The sequence below is a fragment of the Phacochoerus africanus genome, chromosome 2 (assembly GCF_016906955.1).
Source record: "Phacochoerus africanus isolate WHEZ1 chromosome 2, ROS_Pafr_v1, whole genome shotgun sequence".
NCBI lineage: Eukaryota > Metazoa > Chordata > Mammalia > Artiodactyla > Suidae > Phacochoerus > Phacochoerus africanus.
This window is the reverse complement of record NC_062545.1, coordinates 51,394,946-51,417,143: the sequence shown is the minus strand read 5'-3', so window position 1 is coordinate 51,417,143 and position 22,198 is coordinate 51,394,946. Positions and strand designations below refer to the sequence as shown.

At 38.5% G+C, this 22,198-nt stretch overlaps 1 protein-coding gene across 1 annotated transcript in view; it reads left to right on the top strand.

Moving 5' to 3' along the window:
- The first annotated feature begins 666 nt into the window (after positions 1 to 666).
- The window catches only part of LOC125120635 (collagen alpha-1(I) chain-like), a 106,462-nt gene continuing 84,930 nt past the window's right edge, over positions 667 to 22,198 (top strand). Inside the window, exons 1-3 of the mRNA XM_047769136.1 lie at positions 667 to 737; positions 2,951 to 3,008; positions 3,109 to 3,271. Coding sequence (XP_047625092.1) covers positions 667 to 737; positions 2,951 to 3,008; positions 3,109 to 3,271 — 292 coding nt within the window. The remainder of the gene's footprint in view (positions 738 to 2,950; positions 3,009 to 3,108; positions 3,272 to 22,198) is intronic.

The window sequence follows — 22,198 nt, the reverse complement described above, 5'->3', positions numbered from 1 at the left end:
GCCAGGGCTGGGGGACACTGTGCCATCCAGGGCCACACAGGGCTACATTCTGTGTGGGAGCAGAGTGAAAAGCCAGGGCTGTGGGAGGCAGGCTTTGTAGTACCAAGAGGATGAGGTGCTCCCTAGTTCCCACAAGAGGGTGTGATTGGTGTGTTTGACCAAGTCCACACACTAGAAAGGAACTGAAACCCACTACCCAGGGATCAGCAAGAGCTGCCCCTCGTCTGTTTGATCAGGAGGGTTGATTAAGTGGGGGACCTTCTCTGCTGGAGTGAGTGGGAAGGGAGACTCATGTTAGCCATTTGTGGTCCTATCCCACTTTTACCAGGCATCAAGGCAGCAAGTAACAGGGAGCTTTCATCTCAGGCCTGAGGTCACACTTCTTCAGAGCAACACTAAATCTACCCATTGACTAAACAATTTCTTGAGCTCCTACTATGTGCTGGGTGCTGTTCCAGGCTCTGGACATGCAGCAGTGGAAAAGTAAAGATCTCCATCTTTCATTCCACGGAGAGTCAGTAAACAAAGTTAAAATATAAGGTATAACAGGTTGAAAGGGGGAATGAAGAAATTGTAAGCAGGGGCTGGAGAAAGGACAGGAAGCGGGGTGGGAGGTGAGTGGAGTGCTGCACTGAGATTTTAAATGTGCTGATGGAGAGGTTCACAATGAAGACGACATTCAAGATTGGAACTTGTGAGCCAGGAGGCTCTCTGGTGAAAGACTTGGAGGTGGAGAGGTCAGCAGGTACCATGGATGTGTAGCAGATGTCCTTGTTCCAGTGTCCAGGATGATTTAAGGATGAGCTGAGAGGAAAAGAAGGAGATGAGGGTCCCACTGAGACACAGAATTCCAAGTATGAATGGAGCAGGACTTTCTAGCCTTTAATTTTTACTGAAAGAGTTGAGAACCCATTGAAGGCATTTGCACAAAAGAACCACCTGGCCCTTCATTTAACTAGTTTTTCTCTTTCTTCTCTCAGAAGAACTAGAGAAGACTGAGACTGTAAAGGCTGCTCAACAAGTTGTTATCCATTAATTGCAAAGGAGGAAATCCCTCCCTTTACAGCTACAATTTTCTACCATGATCACATGGTAGGTTGATGATGTAGGTGCCTTCTCACCTGAAACACATGCTCATGGCAGAGAGATGGACACTCAGAAAATTCGGCTTACATACAGTCAAGTTTTTGAGGCAATTCCTATTTTTTCCCTGATCATATGCAGATCTGGACCTTCCTGACGTAGAAAACTGGGGGAGAGATGAAACTAAGACACTTAAATGCAGTAAAGGATATATAGTCTTTCCCTGCTCATGCAAATTCTGGAATTTCCCTCAGCATCCCTTCCAGGACAAGGGATGTTTGAACTTTAACGCATTAAACATATTTCAACTTGCTTTTCTTCTTCATAAATATTTGTTTATAATGGGAATTTATTCATTGTATGGCTGTTATAAATTTATACTGGGATGCACTCTTAAAATTTTTCCTTCTGTGAACAAGTTCAGATATATAAACAGCATATGTTATAAAGTCTGAGATCAGATACATGGTGCGATTTGACAGACAAGACTCATAATTTAGTTACCCTCTCTTCCTTTCCCCCTCCTTGGTCATGGATTTGGTGTTTTCACCATGAGCATTTAGAGTTGTTGGTATGTATAACAAAGAGTTGGAGATGACTAGAGAAAATTGGAAGAAATTACTTCATGAGGTCAAATATGTCATTCTGAGCCTTAAAGCTGCTGGGTCGGCTTTAATGAGGCCAAACAGCCCTCATCATCAAGACACAACTCAGGCATGAGTTGATGAAGAAACTTCTTCCTCTGCTCTCCTTCTTGCCTTTCCCAGAACTGACCATGCACACGTCATACCCGATCTTCATTATTATTATTACTGTGTATAAGGTACTCTGTACATAGAAGTCTGTCTCCTATTAGATTAGAGGCAATTTAAGGGCAGGTACCACAAATTCATCATGCTTTTATCCTGAACACCAAGCCCAATGCCTTGCACATGAAGGATTCAAGAAATACTTTTTTTTGCTTTTTTTTTTTCTCTAATGGCCGCACCTGTAGCATTTGGAAGTTCCTGGACCAGGAATGGCATTCCAGCCACAGCTGCAGCAACAGTGGATCTGCAACCCACTGTACCAGACCAGGTAACCTCTGAAAAATATTGGGTTTTTTGTTTGCTTTTTGTATTTTTAGGGCGGTACCCTAGCGTATGGGAGTTCCCAAGCTAGGGTTCTAATAGGGGCTGCAGCTGCCGGCCTATACCACAGCTCAGAGCAACTCCAGATCCTTAAGCCACTGGGTGGGGCCAGGGATCAAACCTGCGTCCTCACTGATATTAGTCGGGTTTGTTACCACTGAGCCCCAACAAGAATTCCCAAGAAATATCATTGACTGGGAGAAACGATGCTCTACCATTTGAAAAGCAAGCCTAATTCAGCTTTATGATTTGAGGAAGGTCATTCTTTTTCAGAGGCATCATCATTATACAACAGAGCCACTATTGGCAGCAGAGTTCGGTATATAAAGAGACATAGAATCATTCATTTTTAAATAATTCTCTTTTTCATAATTATGTTACAAGGTATTTATTTAATAGAAATTTTCTCATATTTTCCAGAGGCATCATCAATGAAGAACCCATTTTCAGTGGTTCTAAGAGTCTAGCTGATATTTGTCTTTTGTGCAAACTCTTGCTTTGTGTTAGAAAAACCACTTTGCTGATATTTTTTTAGGGATGCACACGTAATGAGCACACCTGACCACAGCTCTGGGGAAACTGTAACTGGTGAAACATCCAAATGCCCACATCACAGAAGAGTATTTAGGCATGCTACATTCTACTTTTTTTAAAGTATGGAGTGCCTACTTGGAGGGTACCATGACCCGACTAGGATTATTATGATACTCAATAATGTTTTTCACTTTCTCTTACAGGCCCAGAGATATGCTGTTGAGGCTTCCTGTTCTGGAGGAGAGGCCTAAGACAGGAAGTGTAAGACCAGGGCACTACACATCAGGGGCCTCTAGAAGAGGGAGGGACCACAAAGGTCCTTTGAAAGACCTGCACTGACTCCAATGGCGATCCTTTAAAGCGTTTCCCGATCTGTGCTATGAAGGCCTCCTATACCTTACAGGGCTTCACTGATTCTGCCAAACATGATAGCTACTGGTTTGGGGAAGAGATGACTCGTGGCAATAGCCTGGGAAAGAATACTGATAAGGCTGGTGGCCTGGGCTCAGGGGCAGTGGACCCTGGTGAGAAGTGACCAGCAGCAGCCAGAAGAGCTTTAAGCGAATTTGAGACTCTCAGAAGGATGCTCACTCATGTTGGAGAACAATCCTGGGCTTCCTTGGGTCAGGCAGGATGGGACCCAACTGGTGGTTGTTTGCCCAACAAAAGGGGATACCTGGAAAACTGGAAAGATTGGGCCACTGGGGTTACAAACAGATGGCTGTTCTCAAAGAATGTTTAAGGTAAGACTGAAATAACTATAATGTTCCTTCTGAGGAGCAAAGGGTTTCAGTGAAGGTCCCATCACCTCTCTGTCTACTTCTAGACCCAATCAAGGGCATCCTGGACCAAAAAAAAGCCCCAGAGTCTGGCAGATGCTCAGGAATCTGCCCTTCAAGTCCTAAGAGCAGGTGAATGAGGAGTGTGAACCCAGCGACATGGGAAGAGGAGGAAAACGGACAGAGGAGAAATGGAACAGTACCCCAGGGAGGGCGTTCTGACAATATGGACCAAGGTCAGGGTGATACTTGAGCCAGCAGGTACCACACACCACGCTGACCAAGGGAGACAAAGGACCGCACCTCCAGGCTAGTGGGATGTCAGCAGGCAGTCCTGCACACACAGATGGCCTCCAGTTGTCCCTACCTGTTGGCCCAGACACCCCCATGCTGATCAGAGGGACCGCCTCATCAGGAAAAGCATCCTGCGTGTGGGAAGGAGTTTTCTAAAGGTGGAGTTGTGCATCGTGGGTAAAGAAATCGACCACTTGGACAGACTCCTTCCCCCATGAGCCCATTTTTCTCCCCCTCTCCAACCCTACTCTTTACTGGGCGCAAGTTGGAGCTGTGTTTCTTATCCCACCCCGCCCCCCTCCAACTTTCCACTTTCCAGTGTGTTCTGCAGCGTGCACTCAGCTCTTTGGAATTCTGTGGGTGGCAGGGGTTTTCTCCTCCATTTCATGTGCTCAGCGATGTGGAAAGGGAAGAACTGTGAACTCTGACACTTTCTTTTTGTGAACATTTTGATGAAAGGACAAGTGATAGTCACAAATCTTCAAGCAGGTGGCGGAGGAGATGTGGAAGCACCTTATTTAGCACCACCAGCAGCTCCTTTCTGGACCAACCCAAAATGCTGGCATGTGCCCAGCAGCCCAATTTGGAGACAATCCTATTTATTCAAGCCCCAAATAGAATAAGCTAGGCAGAGGTTCATTGCATAAATAGCCATTCTCTCCCTTCTCTAAGCCCTAGATCTGTCCTTCTTGCACCCGAGTCATCTCTGCTGTTTCTCTTTTCATTAAATTCCTTTGAAGTGATGGATTATTTTTTCTGTCTTTGAAAATTCCTTCTGGCTAGTGGATTTCAGAAGTGCCAGTGCTTTAAACCTTTCCCTTCTCTTTTGAATTAATACTGTACTCCACATTTTTTTCGTTCCATTTGGGGGGACCAACTACTGTGTTGTTTTATATTACATTTTCATTTCAGAACTGTTTGAAAATGGAACTCACGCCATGCATGTGAATATTTTGCCTCCTCTTAGCTGATTTAATCAGCATGGATACCATTATTCATGCAATTGCATGAATAATTTATTTCACTGTTGTAAAAGTTTAATAAAAGTTTTCTTGTCTTTATCAAATTCCATGTTACTCTTTGTTCATTTTACAGCAGCAGCATAATCAGAATATAAAGCAGTCCATATCAAAAAGCAGTGAATGGCACGGACTGCAGCATTGAAACTCTTGTGTCTACTTTATCGCCATTTTACAAATGATTAAAGATTTCATACATGGAGAAAATAGAGTAGTTCTATAGATCTAACATGACCGGCACTGACCTATCAATGCCTCTTATAGGTTGGGAAAAATTTGGAATCACATTGTTACAACTGAAATGCCCAACCTCATTTTGTACTATCCAACAGAAAACATGGTTCTATATCTAAATCTACATGTAAATAAAGTCACATTTTTATCAAACTCTGGATGCTGAAATTGTAGATACACTCTTCATGTAGTCAGGTGCTATGTAGCTGAAAGGTAGAAATTAATTCAAGATGGCTACGAAGAATCCAAGAAGGCATTTATCTGATAAAAGATAAAAGAATATGTGACATACGATGTAACTACAGAGGAAAAAGCAGTCTTGGTCACAGTCCAGAAAGTGTTCATTTGCTGGCAAAGGTATACAATCACTTATCTTAAACTTTTGGAACCAGGATGTGTCTTATAAACCAGAATTTGGGGGATTTTAAAGAGAAAATATAATAATCTACTATGTATCATGAAACGTGACTTGCAGGACCTAGAGTAGACGCTTACAGTAAAATGTTCAGTATTTCTTCAGCCAAAATTAAAATGTTCACTATACATGGGTTAATTAATAACTAGAAATACTTTTGTGTTAGTTCAGATAAGGTTGTGCTGCCAAATGAGGTCGGATCTGGTCAGGTTTTACTATAAATTAACCATTTTGGCTCTTTGCAATTGTGGATTGGTACCTACATATCAGTAAACATCAATGAGTGCCTGCATGGTCTACTGTGCTAGACCCCTACTCACGTCAAATGTGACAAAGTCACTTCTCCCAAGGAGCATAGAGTCTAATTGATAAGACATCAAGCAAACCAATAGTTACATGTTTACATTGTATCTATTTCCAAAATTAACACATAATAATTTAAAGTGACGACATTTTGTGGAATATATAGTGATCCCTGGAAGAAATAGGAGCATCCTTATAAAATATAGTAAAATTAATAAACATGGAGTTCCTATGTGGCTCACTGGGTTAAGGATCCAACATTGTCACAGCTGCAGCTGGGGTTGCTGCTACGGCACAGGTTTGGTCCCTGGCCCAGGAACTTCCACATGCTGAGGGCACAACCAAAAATAAAATAAAATAAAATAATACATATACTGACTGCACTCTCTTTCTCTCTTAAATACAATATCTAGTTTTGGTCTTCCTATGATCACAGAATTATAAGAAATTGTAGAGTTCCCAGAAAAGAGGAAGAAAAAATATTAATGGTATCAAAGTGTGTGTATATAAAATATAATATATGTATATATTATATATGGTAAGTAAAAGTCTGAGGCTGTATAAAAAAGGTTATATTCCTATATTTATGAAGAAGGCTATCTATAAGTTATACGATTTAAAAAATCTTGCTTCTGGACAGAAGAATAAGAAATGGAATTTAGTTGAATCAAAAGATTTAAGGTCTTGGAGGGAGCTCCCGCTGTGGCTCAGTGGTTAATGAATCCGACTAGGAACCATGAGGTTGCGGGTTCGATCTCTGACTTCACTTAGTGGGTTGAAGATCCAGCATTGCCGTGAGCTGTGGTGTAGGTCACAGACACGGATCAGATCCCACATTGCTGTGGCTGTGGCATAGGCTGAAAACTACAGCTCCAATTAGACCCCTAGCCTGGGAACCTCCATATGCCATGAGTGTGGCCTTAGAAAAGACAAAAAAAAAACAAAAAAAAAGACTTAAGGTCTTTGAGTTCCCTGATGGTTCAGTGGGTTAAGGATCTGGTGTTGTCTCTGCTGTGGCATGGGTTCCATCCCTGGCCTGGAAACTTCCATGTGCCACAGGTGCAAGCATAAAAAAAGAGATTTAAGGTCTTGAAGCATTAGTCATATATATGTATTTTGTTATAGCAATTTCCTATAAATATTATTTAACTATTATCTGTAATTAAATAATTGCATAATTCAATTGATGTGATTATAATTATTACATATTTCTATTTTTTTAATTCTTGATGAATAACATCACTTCTGGCTCTTGTTTGCAAACATCAGAAATAACCGACTGTTCAAAGCAGAAAAGGAATAGGGTATAGGCACTTCTGGTTAAGATGTATAGAGTCATGAGGCCACTGTTCCCACTCTAACAAACAGAACAATGCAAACAAATTATAAAATCATGGTTTTGATTTCTTTCCTATTAGAGAGCTGAGGATAAAAAAATATATAAGTGAATTAACTTCCAGAAAGGGAAGAATAATTCCTAGGAAGAGAAGAAACCAACCCATGGGCACAGAGGAGGAGAAGCAAAACCATCAAGGACAGAGGTAAGGAGAAACCAGCCCAAATTTTAATAAGTCTTTACTAGGCACATGTGGCTGTTGTGATAGGTGGGAATCCCAAAGAGGTCTGAACATCAGATTATCAGTCTTATCCCAAAGGGCCTTCACCAACACATGCATGTCAGTTGCAGCAGGAAACAGAGAGCCATCCCTGCCCCTGAGGCCTCAGAGTGTGCACACAGTGGTGCTCCTAAACCTGAAGACAGGGGAAGGAGGAAGAGAGTTCCTCTAAGTGTGCAGTGACTGAAAGCTGGGGACATGACAACAGAGCAGAGAAACATCATCCCTCAAGTCACTCAGGACCTCTATCTGAGGGCAAGAAGGTAGAAATCCAAAAGCTAAGGGCAAAGCAGTAAAGTAGAAACAGATTTAGTAAGTCTCTTATGAGCCAAGAGAGCACCACAAGAAACCCAAAGATGGGTGACATGGAAAGAAAGATACTGGACTTTGAAACGGAAAGAATCATATTGGTGCTCAGGTCAACTAATTCTGATCACCTCTCATAAAACATTAGAAACCTCTGGTGAACTAATGGATCTAACAAAAACTACAACAAACTTTACACCCACCTCAGCTCAGAATAGGTTGCCTCAGTTTCATCACCTTCAGTCTGTCCCAGGCAGAGGCATTCCTTTTTCTTAAGTCAATAATATTTACAGTCTTTTGGGGATTTCCTGGTGGCTCAGCAGGTTAGGATCCAGTGCTGTCACCTACGTGGCTCAGGTCTCTGCTGTGGCATAGTTTTGATCCCTGGCCACAGAACTTCCACATCCCACAGGTACAGCCAAAGTAGTAATAATAATAATAATAATAATAATAATAACAACAATTACAGTCCTTTACCTCATAATTTCTGGAATAAAATTTGAAAATTTTATGGTATTCAGGTATTCAGCACATTGTGATCCCTCAACACAATAAACAGTCGACAGAAGTAAACCCAAATTCCAAAATGTTAGAATTATCAAATAAGAATTTTAATATAAATGTGCCTTAAAAATAATGGAAAAGGTGGCCAACATATGGATACAAATGGGGAATTTTATTTCTTTCTAGTAGTAGGAGCTCTTATAAAAAAAAAAAGAAGAAGAAAAGAAAAAACATTCTAGGATTTATGAATATAATATCATAAATATTGAATTTATTCAATTATATTAGAGTGCCTAGAAAAGCAGGAGAAAGGATCAGTAAATTCAGAGACAAGTTAATTGAAATCACCCAACTATAATGAAAAGAGAAACAAAATATTAAAATAAATGAGAAAATCATCCAAAATCATCAAATGCACATGTAGTGGATTCCAAAAAAGTAGATTAGGAAGAAAATGGAGCCAAAGAAGTAATCAAAGAGATGGCCAGAAAGGTCCAAAACTATTGACAGCTATCAACTCACAAATCCAAGTTAAAAAAAAAAAAAGAAAAGAAAAGAAAAAGTAGTGAATCTGGAATTCCCTGGTGGCCCAACAGGTAAGGATTCTGTATTATCACTGCTTTTGGTTCGTTTTCCTCTGTGGCATGAGTTTGATCCCTAGGCCAATATGCTATAGGTACAGCCAAAAGAAAAAAAAAAATGTAGCGAATCTCAAACAGGATAAATATAAAGTCAAACATCAGAAAACAGAAGCTAAAGAGAAAATCTCAAAAGCAGATACACACATACACACAATATATCCCAGTGAAAAAAATGATAAAAGTTATAGCACACTTCTCATCTGAGACAACAAAAGCCATATAACAATGGCATAACTCTTTAAAATGCTGAAGGAAAATGAAAACTGTCAATTTAAAATTCTATACCTTGTGAAAATATCATTTAAAAATTAAGGCAAAACAAAAATTTTTTCACACAGATAAAACCTGAAAGAGTTTGGCTCTCACAGAAGTGCATTAAAAAGGAATGCTGAAAGCAATTCTTTGGTCTAGACGGGATCAGACAATACCCAATGAAAAATAAGTTAGCTCAGGTCACATGGTCATCTATTGTTTCATGTTCAGATATTCAGTTTCTGCAAAATCTCAGAAGCAAACCAAGAGTTATTTTTCAAAAGAAAAAGAGTATACTGATTTTTCTCCACCCTCTCTGTTCTGATTTTTCTACTCAGACTTTATACAAGCTCCACCCTAATCTGTCATAAACATTTCAAATATCATTGGATTTCCTGAATCTAAGAGTTAATGGTGGAGCTGCTTTTAATGAAGCCTGACTTAGCTAAATTCTCTTTTCTTTGCTCTGGAACATATTTATTGCAAAGATATCTCAAAATATATCATGAACATTATAGCTGAAGCAAATAAAATATGTATGATGAGTTATAGCATAATCTGAAATAATGTAGTAATTCATTTGATAAACATCCTGTTCTGGTCTTTTTTTTTTTTTTTTTTTTTGCTGAGTGATAAACCACCCCAAAATTTAGTGGTTTAAAGCTGCAACCATCATTTATTTTACAAATTGCAATTTTTCATGTCCCCATGAGAAAATGACAGCTTCTTTGTTTCACATAGTGTCAACTGGAGTAGCCTATGTAGTGCTAAATGATGTACTTCCAAGAGGGCTCAATGACATACCTGTTAAACTGGTGACAACTGTTGGCTGGAGACTTAGTTGAGGTAGTTTTTCAGTGGTTTCAGTTCCTCGCTTGTGAGCATCTCCATGTGGCTGCTTGGGCTTCCTGACAACCTGGTAGCTCAGTTCCAACAGCAAAAACTCCCATAATACAGAACATGGAAATCGCTCATCTCTTAAAATTTGAACCTGGAAACAGTCACACCATCATTCACACTGTGTTCTATTCCTCAAAAAAGTCATCACATCCACCCAGAGTCAAGGGACAGGGCAAGGTCCCCACCTTATAATGGGAAAAGTGCCAAAGAAATTCATCTCAAATCACCATGCATCCTCTACCCCTTTGCATCTTCTTATAATTTGATTGTTTACAAAACACTTTCTCATACATTTCTCATTTAATTTTTACAACTGCCATTTATGCAAAAGGGGTAGAAATATTTATACCAGTTTATATAAAAAACTGAGGTTCAGAGATATTGACTATCTCAGCTTATTTTATGAAGTCAGAACCTGACTCTAAGTTTTACAGTACCAAATCTAGATTTGTTATTATCTTCATTACAACTTGCAAAAGATTTCTATTTTAGGCTCATTATATACTAAGAGCCCTAAATCCCAATTTTTTATGGATAATGGATTTGTCAAGCAATCTCAGAATCATATCATTCTAAAATTTGATTAGAATGCTTCAACCTCACTATTACAATTATGGGAGTGTCTGGAGACCCTCTTGCCATAAATTATCTTGCCCTGTTTTGTTGGCTTTGGTTATGAATGCTCAACCAATATACCAATTCTTTCCTTTTATCAAGTGCATCTCAAATCTTGCCTTCACTGCTAAACCTCCTCTAATTGCCCCAGCTGGAGGCCCTGTGTCCCTTCTCTGGACTACGTCCCTGCACCACTTACTGCTCTACCACACAGCATTTTTCACACACTATTTCCTGTAGCATCTCTGAGTACACCTTGCCTCTAAAATTTAAGAACATAGGCTGAAAGACAATGACTCATATTTTTTTTTCATTGCTTACAGAGTCCGGTGAGGTCATTTACAGACGGCAATGACTCAATAAATACCGATTAGAAGAAATAGGTAAGAATTTAAAGAAAGTGTAGTACAAATTGTTTACATAAGTAAATGATTATGTCTTGAATTACAAAGTAAACTGTTACCATTACATCATTACCTAAAATACATAATAGAGATTTTCAGTCAAGATAGTGCCATAAGTTTATGCTCTGATACACCCTTCTGCTCCAAACACATGCCAAAAAAATGATTTAAACAATTTCAAAGAAAGCCAAAAAGTAAGATCCAGGTTAAAAGTATAATATGATTAAAAAAAATTTGGTGTTACACAAACAGAAGAAATACAAATCGATAAGCCGGACAAAGTTGCAGGCTGGGTGGTTTCTTAGGTTAGAAGCAGGCATTGCCAAGTAGGAGCTTACTCCCAAATGACACCTGGGTTCTGAAGCAGGCATTAGATGAAGCTAGTGGCTATGGTGTCTACCTTCTTCTCTGATTTAAAAAAAAAAAAAAAGAGGCTCAGAACATACTACTAATATTTATCCTCAGCTAAGGGTTAACACTGTGAGTCAAGAGAGGCTGAAGGTGGAGAGCACTGTAAAATGAGACAAACTGCTCTTCTGGTTTGATGACTGGATGCGCAAGCCTCCCACAATCACCAGGAATGAAAGAAGCATCAGATTAGAGGGCCTTAGAAGGCTGGTTTCTGTTCTGCAGAGTGCCCAAGCTGGAAAGAAACAGCTAGAAGGGAGAGAAGACATGGGAGAGAGACAAAAGGAAGAACAACACTTACCAAACAAAAACGTTTCCACTCCAAAAGAGCTTGTAATCCACAACTTGAAAAAAATACACAAAGAAATACAGTCCTGAGAAGCACTTCCCGGAGTTCTCTCATGGCACAGCGGGTTAAGGATCCAGCACTGTTGCTGCCTCAACTTGCGTCACTGCTATGGTACAGGTTTGATCCCTGGCCCAGGAACTTCTGTATGGCATGGGTGAAAGGAAGGAAGGAAGGAAGGAAGGAAGAGAGAAAGAGAGAAGGAGAGAAGAGAGAAAGAGAAAAAGAAAGAAAGAGAGAAAGAAGAAAGAAAGAAAGAAAGAAAGAAAGAAAGAAAGAAAGAAAGAAAGAAAGAAAGAGAGAGAGAAAGAAAGAAAGAAAAGAGAGAGAGAGGGAGAAAGAAAAGAAAGAAAGAGAGAAAGAAAGAAAGAGAGAAAGAGAGAAAGAGAGAAAGAGAGAAAGAAAGAAAAGAAAGAAAGAAAGAAAAAGAAAGAAATAAGACAGAAAGAAAGAAAGAAAGAAAGAAAGAAAGAAAGAAGGAAAGAAAGAAGGAAGGAAGGAAGAAGAAGGAAAGGAAGGCAGGCAGGCGGGCTTCCAGAAGAAATTAATGTTGTAAAATAGTCTGACAAATTTTAGAAGAATGTTTAAGATGACCAAAAGAAAAAACAATGAGGTCCTGTTATCCGTTTAAAGCAAGTGTCTGCAAACTTTTTTTGATAAAGTGCCAGTTCATAAATACAAAAGTAGCTCTGCTGGCTATACTGTCTCTTCTGTAACTATTCAACTCTGTTGTTACAGCAAGAAAGCAGCCATACACAATATATAAATGAATGGGTGTGGGTGTGTTCCAATAAGATGGTATTTATAGAAACAGCAATGAGCCAGATAGGGTTGAACCATAGTTGCAGACTACTGATTTAAAGAAACATAGAATTATGAAACAAAAACAGGAAGAATTATAAGAGGAATTTGTATATATAAAAAAATTAAAAATTAGAAAGCTTGAAATAAAAAATATGATCATGGATATAGAACAATGGTCAAAAAATTGATGAATTGCTTTTTAAAAACAAAGCAAAAAAAAGCTATAGTTAAAGACTATTACAAATTCTGTTAAACTTGGGGGGATAAAAATATTAAATGAATTTTAGAGTTTTTTAAGAAAATAAGTATAATTTAGTGGGTATGTTTAAGACATATTTAAGAAAACTTTTAAAATAATAAGAATACAATCCATAGCTTCCATCCCAGCAGAGGGGAATAAAAGGTAGAGTCAACAGTGCCAAGCACAAACATCCTGTTTTCTGTACACACATGGTAACACTGCGTTGCCCAGCCCATTTGAGTTCAGAATTGACCGAGATACTCTTTTTGGTTAATGTCATAGGGTGGAAGTGTCACTGGTGGATGGCAGCTTGAAGAGCCAAGTGGTGTTTGGCATAGTCTCCCTTCTCTGCCTACCTTACAGAAGCATGCATTCAGATGGAACCAGTGTTAGTTGGAGTTCCTGTGAATAAATGAGCCATCCTACAACAATCTTGTAGAATGAGTGGCAAATAATCTTGATTTGAAGCAACAAAACTAGGGATTTATTATTCCAGTTTTCAAGCCTTTCCAGACTCACTCATAGGTTTTAGCTGTCCAATTGAAATCATGAAACAAGTTAAAAGTTAAAAAAAAAAAAAAAAAGGCTGGAAAACAGTAAGACTAAATATGTAATAAATAACAATAAATCTAAGTAGGTTAAAAGTATCTATTAAAAGAAAGACTTGGGAGTTCCCTTCATGGCTCAGTTGTTAATGAACCCGACTAGGATCCATGAGGATGCAGGTTCGATCCCTGGCCTTGCTCAGTGGGTTAAGGATCTGGCATTGCCATTAGCTGTGGTGTAGGTCACAGATGCACCTCAGATCCTGTGTTTCTGTGGCTGTGGTGCAGGCCAACAGCTGTAACTCGGACTGAATTTAAAATCATATTCTTTATTTTTTTTTCTTTTTCATTATGGTCTATCAAGGACCATACATAGTTGGAGATTGTTGGTTATCCATCCTATATAGAATAGTTTGCACCTGCTAATCCCAAACTCCCAATCCATCCCTCCCCACACTCCCTTCCCCTTGGCAACAACAAGTCTGTTCTCTATGTCTGCTGTCCATATCTGTCAGTTTGTTTCTGTTTTGTAAATAAATTCCTTTGTATCACTTTTTTGTATTCCGTATATAAATGATATATATTTGTCTTTCTCTGCCTGATTTACATTACTTAGTGTGGCAGTATCTAGATCCACCTATGTTCCTGCAAATGGCATTATTTCATTTTTTATGGCTGAGTAATATTCCATTGTATATATATACCACATCTTCTTTATCCATTCCTCTCTTGGTAGATATCTAAGTTGTTTCCATGTCTTTGATACTGTAAACAGTCCTGCAATAAATATTGGGCTGCATATATCTTTTCAAATTATAGTTTATGTAGGTATATGTAGTATGTCTGTATATATGCCCAGGAGTGGGACTGTAGGATCTTATGGTAGTTCTGTTTGCAGTTTTGTGAGGAACTTCTATACTGTTTTCCATAGTGGCTGTACCAATTTATGCTCCCACCAACAGTGTAGGAGGACTCCCTTTTCTCCACACTCTCCCTAGCATTTATAATTTGTAGACTCTTTATTGATGGTCATTTTGCCCTGAATGAGGTGGTATCGTCATTGTAACTTTGATTTGCATTTCTCTAATATAAAATTATTTGCATCTTAATAACAAGCTTTAAAAGCACACACATAAACTGTGTATTAGTTCAAGTTTTCCAAGAAGCACACACTATAACAGGATGAGATGTTTAGGAAATGTATTGGATGAATGTATGTGCAGACAAAAGGGTATGGTGCCAAAGTTGGTGGGGAGGCAACCTTCTTACTGTGATGTGGGTCTGAAGGATCTGAACCCTGTGCAGGACAGGAGGCAGGAAGGACCTGGCATGAAGAGTCTGGAGTGCAGTGCAGTATGGGGAATTTTGTGATATTAATCCAGAGTCCTTGCGTCAAAATCAGCTGGTTAAAGAGCCCTATGTGTTCCAGAAATAAACCTGTGTTAGTTCTACCCATCTGCTCAGTCTTTGGGTGGGAGTGGCCAGTGGGCACCCTGGCTCCTCAAGAACAAGGTGGTGAATCTTGAAGAGCAGCAGCAGGGGCACCTTGTCAATTATGCCTCCTGATCAGGAGACCTGAGCCATGTGTTTCTAAGGCTACAACAGACGAAGTTATGAAAAAGGGATGGAAAATGTCTATCAAATAAAACCCAAACAAAAGAAAGCAGCATAAGAATATTGACATTAGACAAAACAGTTAAAGGCAAAAAGCATTTAAGGGACTAGAGAAAGAAAGTAAATAATAGTTCCAAAAGGAACTGTGGTGGCTTACTTAGCACTGTGTCAACCCATCTAAACTGAAGCCAGGCTTCTCAGAATTCCTGAAGAGGGTTAGTGCTAATAAAAATTTGCTTGAACTTTGGAAGGCAGAAGTTGTGTAATAACCACCGCTATGCTCTGCAGCTCAGAGCAGTACCTGGGGCAGCCCGGGGGCCCAGAGCTCCTCTGACTTCTGACCCAATGTCCACAGTTCCAGGGCAAAGGGCAGCAGCTTCTCCTGCAGGTCACATGCATCATCCAAGGTCAAGGCTTGAAGGCAGTGAGGTACAAGCACAGGCTCCAGCTTGTCCTTACCAGTTCCAGTTTATCTTTGCTCTGCCCACGTTCTCAATCACGTTCCTTCTTGGCTCTTGTTACTGCAGCCCTCAGGCCCAGCACCAGATGAGCAACAGCAGGGTTTAACCAAAGTCCACAGGTTACATTTGTCAAACCCCTGCCCTAAATTCCTCCTTCAGAATTCCTCACAGTGTTTCCAATTCTCTGACCATGCTCTGACTGACAGAGAAGAATCACCAAAGACAAAGGACTAACAAAGAGAAAACAAAATCACTATCTTGGTAGAATTTAACACACTTTTATTAGAAACAGAGATATCAAGCAGAGAAAAAAGACTTTCAAGGAAAGCTTGAGGCCAAAGGAAAAAACTACTCTTTTATATAAATTGTTGCAGAAAGCTACAAGAATAAAAACAACAAAGCACCAATCAGTACCAGGAAGGAATATACAAGACCAATTTCACTTATAAACATAGCGGCTAAAATGCTAAATAAAATGCAAGCACGTGTAAGTAAGCTACTAAAACCCAATATGAACAAGAAAAGCTTACCTCTGGTGTCAACAAGGTTCAACATCAGAAAATCTATTATTTATATACACCCTGGTAACAAGTAAAGGAGAAAAATAATACAACCATCAAAGTATGCTGAAAATATAAATAACTTATTTAAAATTATATTTATACTTAAAAATGTGAGGCGAACTCAGAAGAGAAGGCTATTTTCTTAGTCAGTGAAGAACATCTGGGAAGTTCCCATTGTGGCTCAGTGGTAACAAGCCCAACTAGTACCCATGAGGACAAGAGTTTGATCCCCGGCCTCAATCAGTAGGTTAAGGATCCAGCATTGCCCTTGAGCTGTGGTGTAGGTCGCAGACATGGCTCAGATCCCCGTGTTGCTGTGTCTGTGGTGGAGGCTGGCGGCTGTAGCTCCAATTCCACCACTAGCCAGGGAACTTCCATGTGCTGCAGGCGAGGCCCTAAAAAGCAAAAAAAAAAAAAAAAAAAAAGAATATCTGTGAAAAACCTAAAGCAAGCATTATTGTTAATTGTAAAGCTTTAAAAGTGTTATTTTAAATCAAAATTAAAATAAAGATGACTACCATCACTTTTATTTAACATTTTATTGGTAGGTTTTACCTATGTAAGCATCTGTCCATTTCTTCCATGTTGTCCACTTTATTGGCATGTAGAACAGTATGTTTTACGAAAACAGATGTAAAATCATTAAAATAATTAGTGAATCAAATCCATCATTATAGGAAAAGTAAAACATTGCATTATTTTATGAGGTTTATATCAAGGATGCAAGAATATATTATCATTCAAAAATCACTGTGTTTCATAACATTAACAGATTAAGAGATTATTATTTATTTCGATAGAGGCAAGAAAAGTACTGACAAGATTACACATTTTTGATTAAATATCTCAGCAAATTATGAAGGGAAGGAAGTTTCCTCAACCTGATAAAGGACATCAATGAAAAGGCCATAGCTAATATTTTAATGTTAAGTTGGGAAATTCAACTAAATCTGTAGATCAAAATCAGGACATTTGAGATCTTAATATTCAATCTCTCAATTTATAGGTCTGGTATATTTCTATAGTATTTAAATCTTCTTTCAGTCTATTTCATCAAAGATTTATAGCTTAGAGTTTATAACATATTGCACTGTTTGTTAAATTTGTACTTCAGTATTTGACCATATTTGATGCAATTTCAAATGGTGTGTTTTAAATTTGTTGTAGTTCTTTATTAATATACAGCAATACAATTTATTTTTAGTAGTAACTGTGTATCCTGAAACATTGCTAAATCCACTTCTTATATTTAATTACTTTGCTAGTAAATTCCTTCAGTTTTCCATGAATACATGAATCTTCAAATTCAGAGCTTAATTTCTTCCTTTTAAATAGCTATGACTTTTATTTCTATTTTTTATCCTATCGATGTAACCAATATACCTAATGTAAAATTAAGTAAAGGTGAAGTGTTGATTAGAAAGACTGTGAGGGAAATTTCTAGGGTAGTGGAATTCTCTGTATTTCTTAATACACATTCATGAAAACTGATTGAATATTTCTTAATCCCTGAATATTTCGCCTTATGTAAAGTATACCTTGATGTGTGTGTGTGTATGTGTGTGTGTGTATGTGTGTTTTCTAGGACCACAGCTGTGGCATATGGATGCTCCCAGGCTAGGGGTCAAATCAGAGCTGCTTCCGCCAGCCTATGCCAGAACCACAGCAACGCAGGATCCGAGCTGTGTCTGTGACATACACCACAGGTCATGGCAACACCAGATCCTTAACCCACTGAGTGAGGCCAGGGATCAAGCCCGCAACCTCTTGTTTCCTAGTTGGATTTGTTAAGCCTGAGCCATGACAGGAACTCAACATACCTTGATTTTTTAAGTCTGCAATATGTTTTTCAAACATAAGTGAATAGAACACAGAAATTTAAAAAAAAATTATTGGAAGTCCTAGCTACTTCAATAAGATAAGTAAATAATAATAATAAAGATAAAAGTATTAGAAAAACCTGATTATCTTTATTTGGGGATGACCTAATTGTGTGGAAAATTCATAGAAATACATAAATTATTTAAAATATTGGCAAGTTAAGAAAGTTCACTGGTTGTGATATCAGCACACAAAATCAATAGCAGTTCAACACACTAACAAAAACTGCTTAGAATGTACAAAAGGAAACAAGATTCCATTCAAACTACCTTCAAAACCCATAGATGCCCAACACAATGTGGATGAAGAGATGTAAAATTGAAGTCAGTCTTCCCCAAATTCATCTATATATTCCATGTGATTAACAGTCAAAAACTCTAACACATTTTTAAGGACTTTGATGTAAGTTATCCTAAAATTTATTTGAAAAACTAAAAGGCCTGGAATAGCCTAGACAATTCCAATGAGCATTAAACAGGGACTTGTCCTATCAGATAACTTTCTATATTATTATGATTAAAACAGTGATGTAGGAGTTCCCTAGTGGCCTGGCAATTAAGGACTGCATTGTCACTGCTGTGGCATGGGTTCAATCCCTGAACCAGCAATTTCCACATGCCACTGGTGCAACCAAAAGAAAGAGAAACAGTGATTTATTAGGCCAAGGATAGGCAACTTGGCAAAGGATATGGAATACAAAGGTCAGAAATAAACATATATCAAAAAGTATTGTGTAATACAAATCTCATTACGGAACAAGGAATTACCCAACAAATGGTACAGGGCTGATCAGTTTTCCTTACATGGAAAACATCAGAAAACTACCACTCCTATACACAAAATAAATTTCAAGTTCAATAAATGCTTAAAAGTGAAACTTAAAACTTTAAGAAGAAGACATGTTTAAAAAAAAAAAAAACTTTGTGAGTTTGAAGAAGGGAAGAATTTCTTGAATGAACCAAAATCCCTAAAAGAAAAGATTGATAAACATGACTAAATTAAAATTAAAAATAAAAACATTATTCATGTCCCAGGACCCCATGAACAGAATGAAAAGCAAATTCCAGACTGGAATATGAAATTTGCAAATGCTTTGAAATGTGCTTTTTAGTTTACATGAAATAAATTCATAACATATTTGATCTCTTCTTTATGTAAATAAATGGCTGTATTTGACCAGAGGACATTGCACCTCTACATGACTACTTTTCTAATTTTTCTGGTTTCTAAGCCTAATAGACATTTCTTTCTTTCTTTTTTTTTTTTTTTTTTTTGTCTTCTTTAGGGCCACACCAGCAGCATTTGGAGGTTCCCAGGCTAGGGGTTGAATCAGAGTGGCAGCCTCTTTTTTTTTCTTTTTGTCTTTTTGCCTTTTCTAGGGCCACTCCTGTGGCATATGGAGGTTCCCAGGCTAGGGGTCCAATCAGAGCTGCAGCCATGGGCCTACACCAGAGCCACAGCAATGCCGGATCCAAGCCTCATCTGCAACCTACACCACAGCTCACGGCAATGCCAGATCCTTAACCCACTGAGCAAGGCCAGGGATCGAACCCACAACCTCATGGTTCCTAGTCAGATTCGTTAACCACTGCACCAAAACGGGAACTCCAGAGTGGTAGCCTCTTGAAAAACTTACCGTCTCCAAAGGAGAAAGTTTGGGGGGTGGGGGCATGTGCTGGGGTCATGGGATGGAAATCCTATAAAATTGGATTGTGATGACCATTGTACAACTACAAATATAATAAATTCATTGAGTTTAAAAAAAAAAAAAAAAAAGAGTGGCAGCCTCCACCAGCTTACACCACAGGCACAGCAATGCCAGATCTGAACCGAGTCTGTGACCTACACCACAGCTCATGGCAACTCGGGATCCTTAACCCACTGAGTGAGGCCAGGGATCAAACCTGCATTTTCATGGATACTAGTCGGATTCATTTCTGCTGAGCTATGATGGGAACTCCCACATTTATTTCATGTACACTTTTTTAAAAATTTTAAATCCTCATAGTTTTACATCAAAGATATTTGTTGCCATGCTTCCACCATTGAAAATGTTCATATAGTATTACCCGGTGTAACTCCTATCACTTATCAAGTACTCAGTAAATGTAAATCAAATGAAGTACAAAGGCTTAGCCCTTATGGTGTTTGTGCATCAGTGACAACCTGGGAGCTCTGTTCCACACAGAATCAAGTCAGAGTCCTCACAGGAGTTCAGAAGGTGTTCTGAGAACCATGGTCTTCAGAAGTGCCCTCAGCCCAGGCCCACTTCATCCACAGACTACCTTTCAATCATTTTCTTTCCTAATCCTGCTCCTAAATTATTTGCTATAGACAAATTTTCCAGGCCAGTTGTAAGGATTTCCTTTCATTAGCTAGAGAATGGTAATGTTGGGAGCGTGGGGAGTCTACATTCCTAGGGCTGTTACCTTCCCATGTCTAGTACCATATGGTTGAAATATGCTGAAGGCAAAAGCAACATATGGTTTATTTCTTTCCTTAGAAATTTCAATTTGGTAGCTACACACTTGGTAGCAGTTTGAAATGGAGAAAGAGCATTTAAAGAAGGCTGAGAACCATTCTGTTAAATTCCATTGACAAAACAGAGAAAAAGGGGACTCATCAAGTGCTCCCCGCTGTCATCATAGGAAGACACACCGTGTCTGAGAAACGGAGCAGGGAGACAAGGGAATCCTTCAGAATGGAGAGATTCGTAGCACCCAGCGACACTTACCAAGAAAGAGGTGAGTGAAAGGAAGCGTCAACCATCAAATCTCCCAGCTTCCACTGTGCTTCAGTGACAACCCCAGTCATTGGTGTGACTACATTCAGTCAAGTGATTATAAGAATAAACCATGTTATATCCAACTCAGAATAAGCTTTTGTCCCATTATTGGATTGCCTATATAATCATTAAACCTGTATGCTTTTGATGTCATTGCAAAAATTAGGATTTGGGATTAGGATAAAAGGGAAGAAATTTGCTATTTGTGTACCCGTGTGTGCACATTCGTTCTTCTGTCTCTAGATACAGGATTGCAAAGTAGAAGTCAAACATTTTGGAATCAGAGGATGCGGGTCAAATCCTGCTTCTTCCAAGTATGTATTGTGACCTAGACAAGCTACATAGTGAATCTGTTTTCTCACCTGTAAAATAGAAATTATAATACCTACCAGACAATTGTTAAGAGGATTAAGGATTGCTTAAATGTGTAAAGTATAATAATAACATAATAAAAAATTGTCTTATCTACTACTGGGAAAAACAGATTTTGGATTGTCAATTTCTCAATATTTTCGTAGTCCTTTTAAAATGCTTTTGGAAATGCTATTTTCTGAAAGAACAAAGAAATGTGTCTATAATTAGATACTTAATCCCTTGAAAGAAAATTCCTTAATATCTGTTGACATTTTGTTCTCATTACACTTAAAGTTTGTGCTCATCATAATTAAAATGTACTGAAGCTATAAAACTGATTTAAATGATGTTTATATGAATTTCTACCTAGATTTAGCCACATCTATCAACTAGAACTTACTATTGCACTTCACAAGGCTCTTCCGAGTCTTATGATATATTGAGCATATTCTTGATTGAAAATCTATTATCCAGAAAATAAAAGGTTCTTAGTTTTAATTTCTGAAGACGTCCACACATAATAGATTAGAATATAAGATTTTCACCAAGAGATTGAAAGCTTGTGTTTTAGACAACCCCGTTTCTCCCATTCATTCAGTTCTTAATTCATTCCACCAAGAAATAATTGTCAAGAGCCAGCCAGATTTTAACTATTCTTCTATTTGGTCACTAAAGAAACAAATAGCTCACACTCCAGGGGAATTCCATCTCCATAGTCTTTCATCACCCAAAGGCCTTCCCCCATTAAGACTTCTCAGAGTTATCCATTCCTCCCAGATGTCAAACTTTATACAAACCTGCACACTCTCCTTGATACTCCTTTATCTAATCACACAGCCCTAGCGAATCCCTGGAGTCCCTCCTTCACAGACACATACATACTTTCTTGAACATATTAAGTTTTGTAATGACCAGAATAACTCACAAAGTCATTCAGTATTTTCTGGGCATCTGTGTTATTTGCATTGATATCAAAGGTATTTTTTAAAAAAGAAAGAGATTACCCATTAACTCGCTCTTGGAACATAAACAATGCTGCCACCTGGAAGTTATCTAGTTGCTTTTGTGATAATAAATACTAACTCCTGAGCTGTATTTCTTTTCCTGTTGAAGGCAATGGTAACTATAAGACTAAGACCACAGAATGGCTATTGATTGGACACAGGG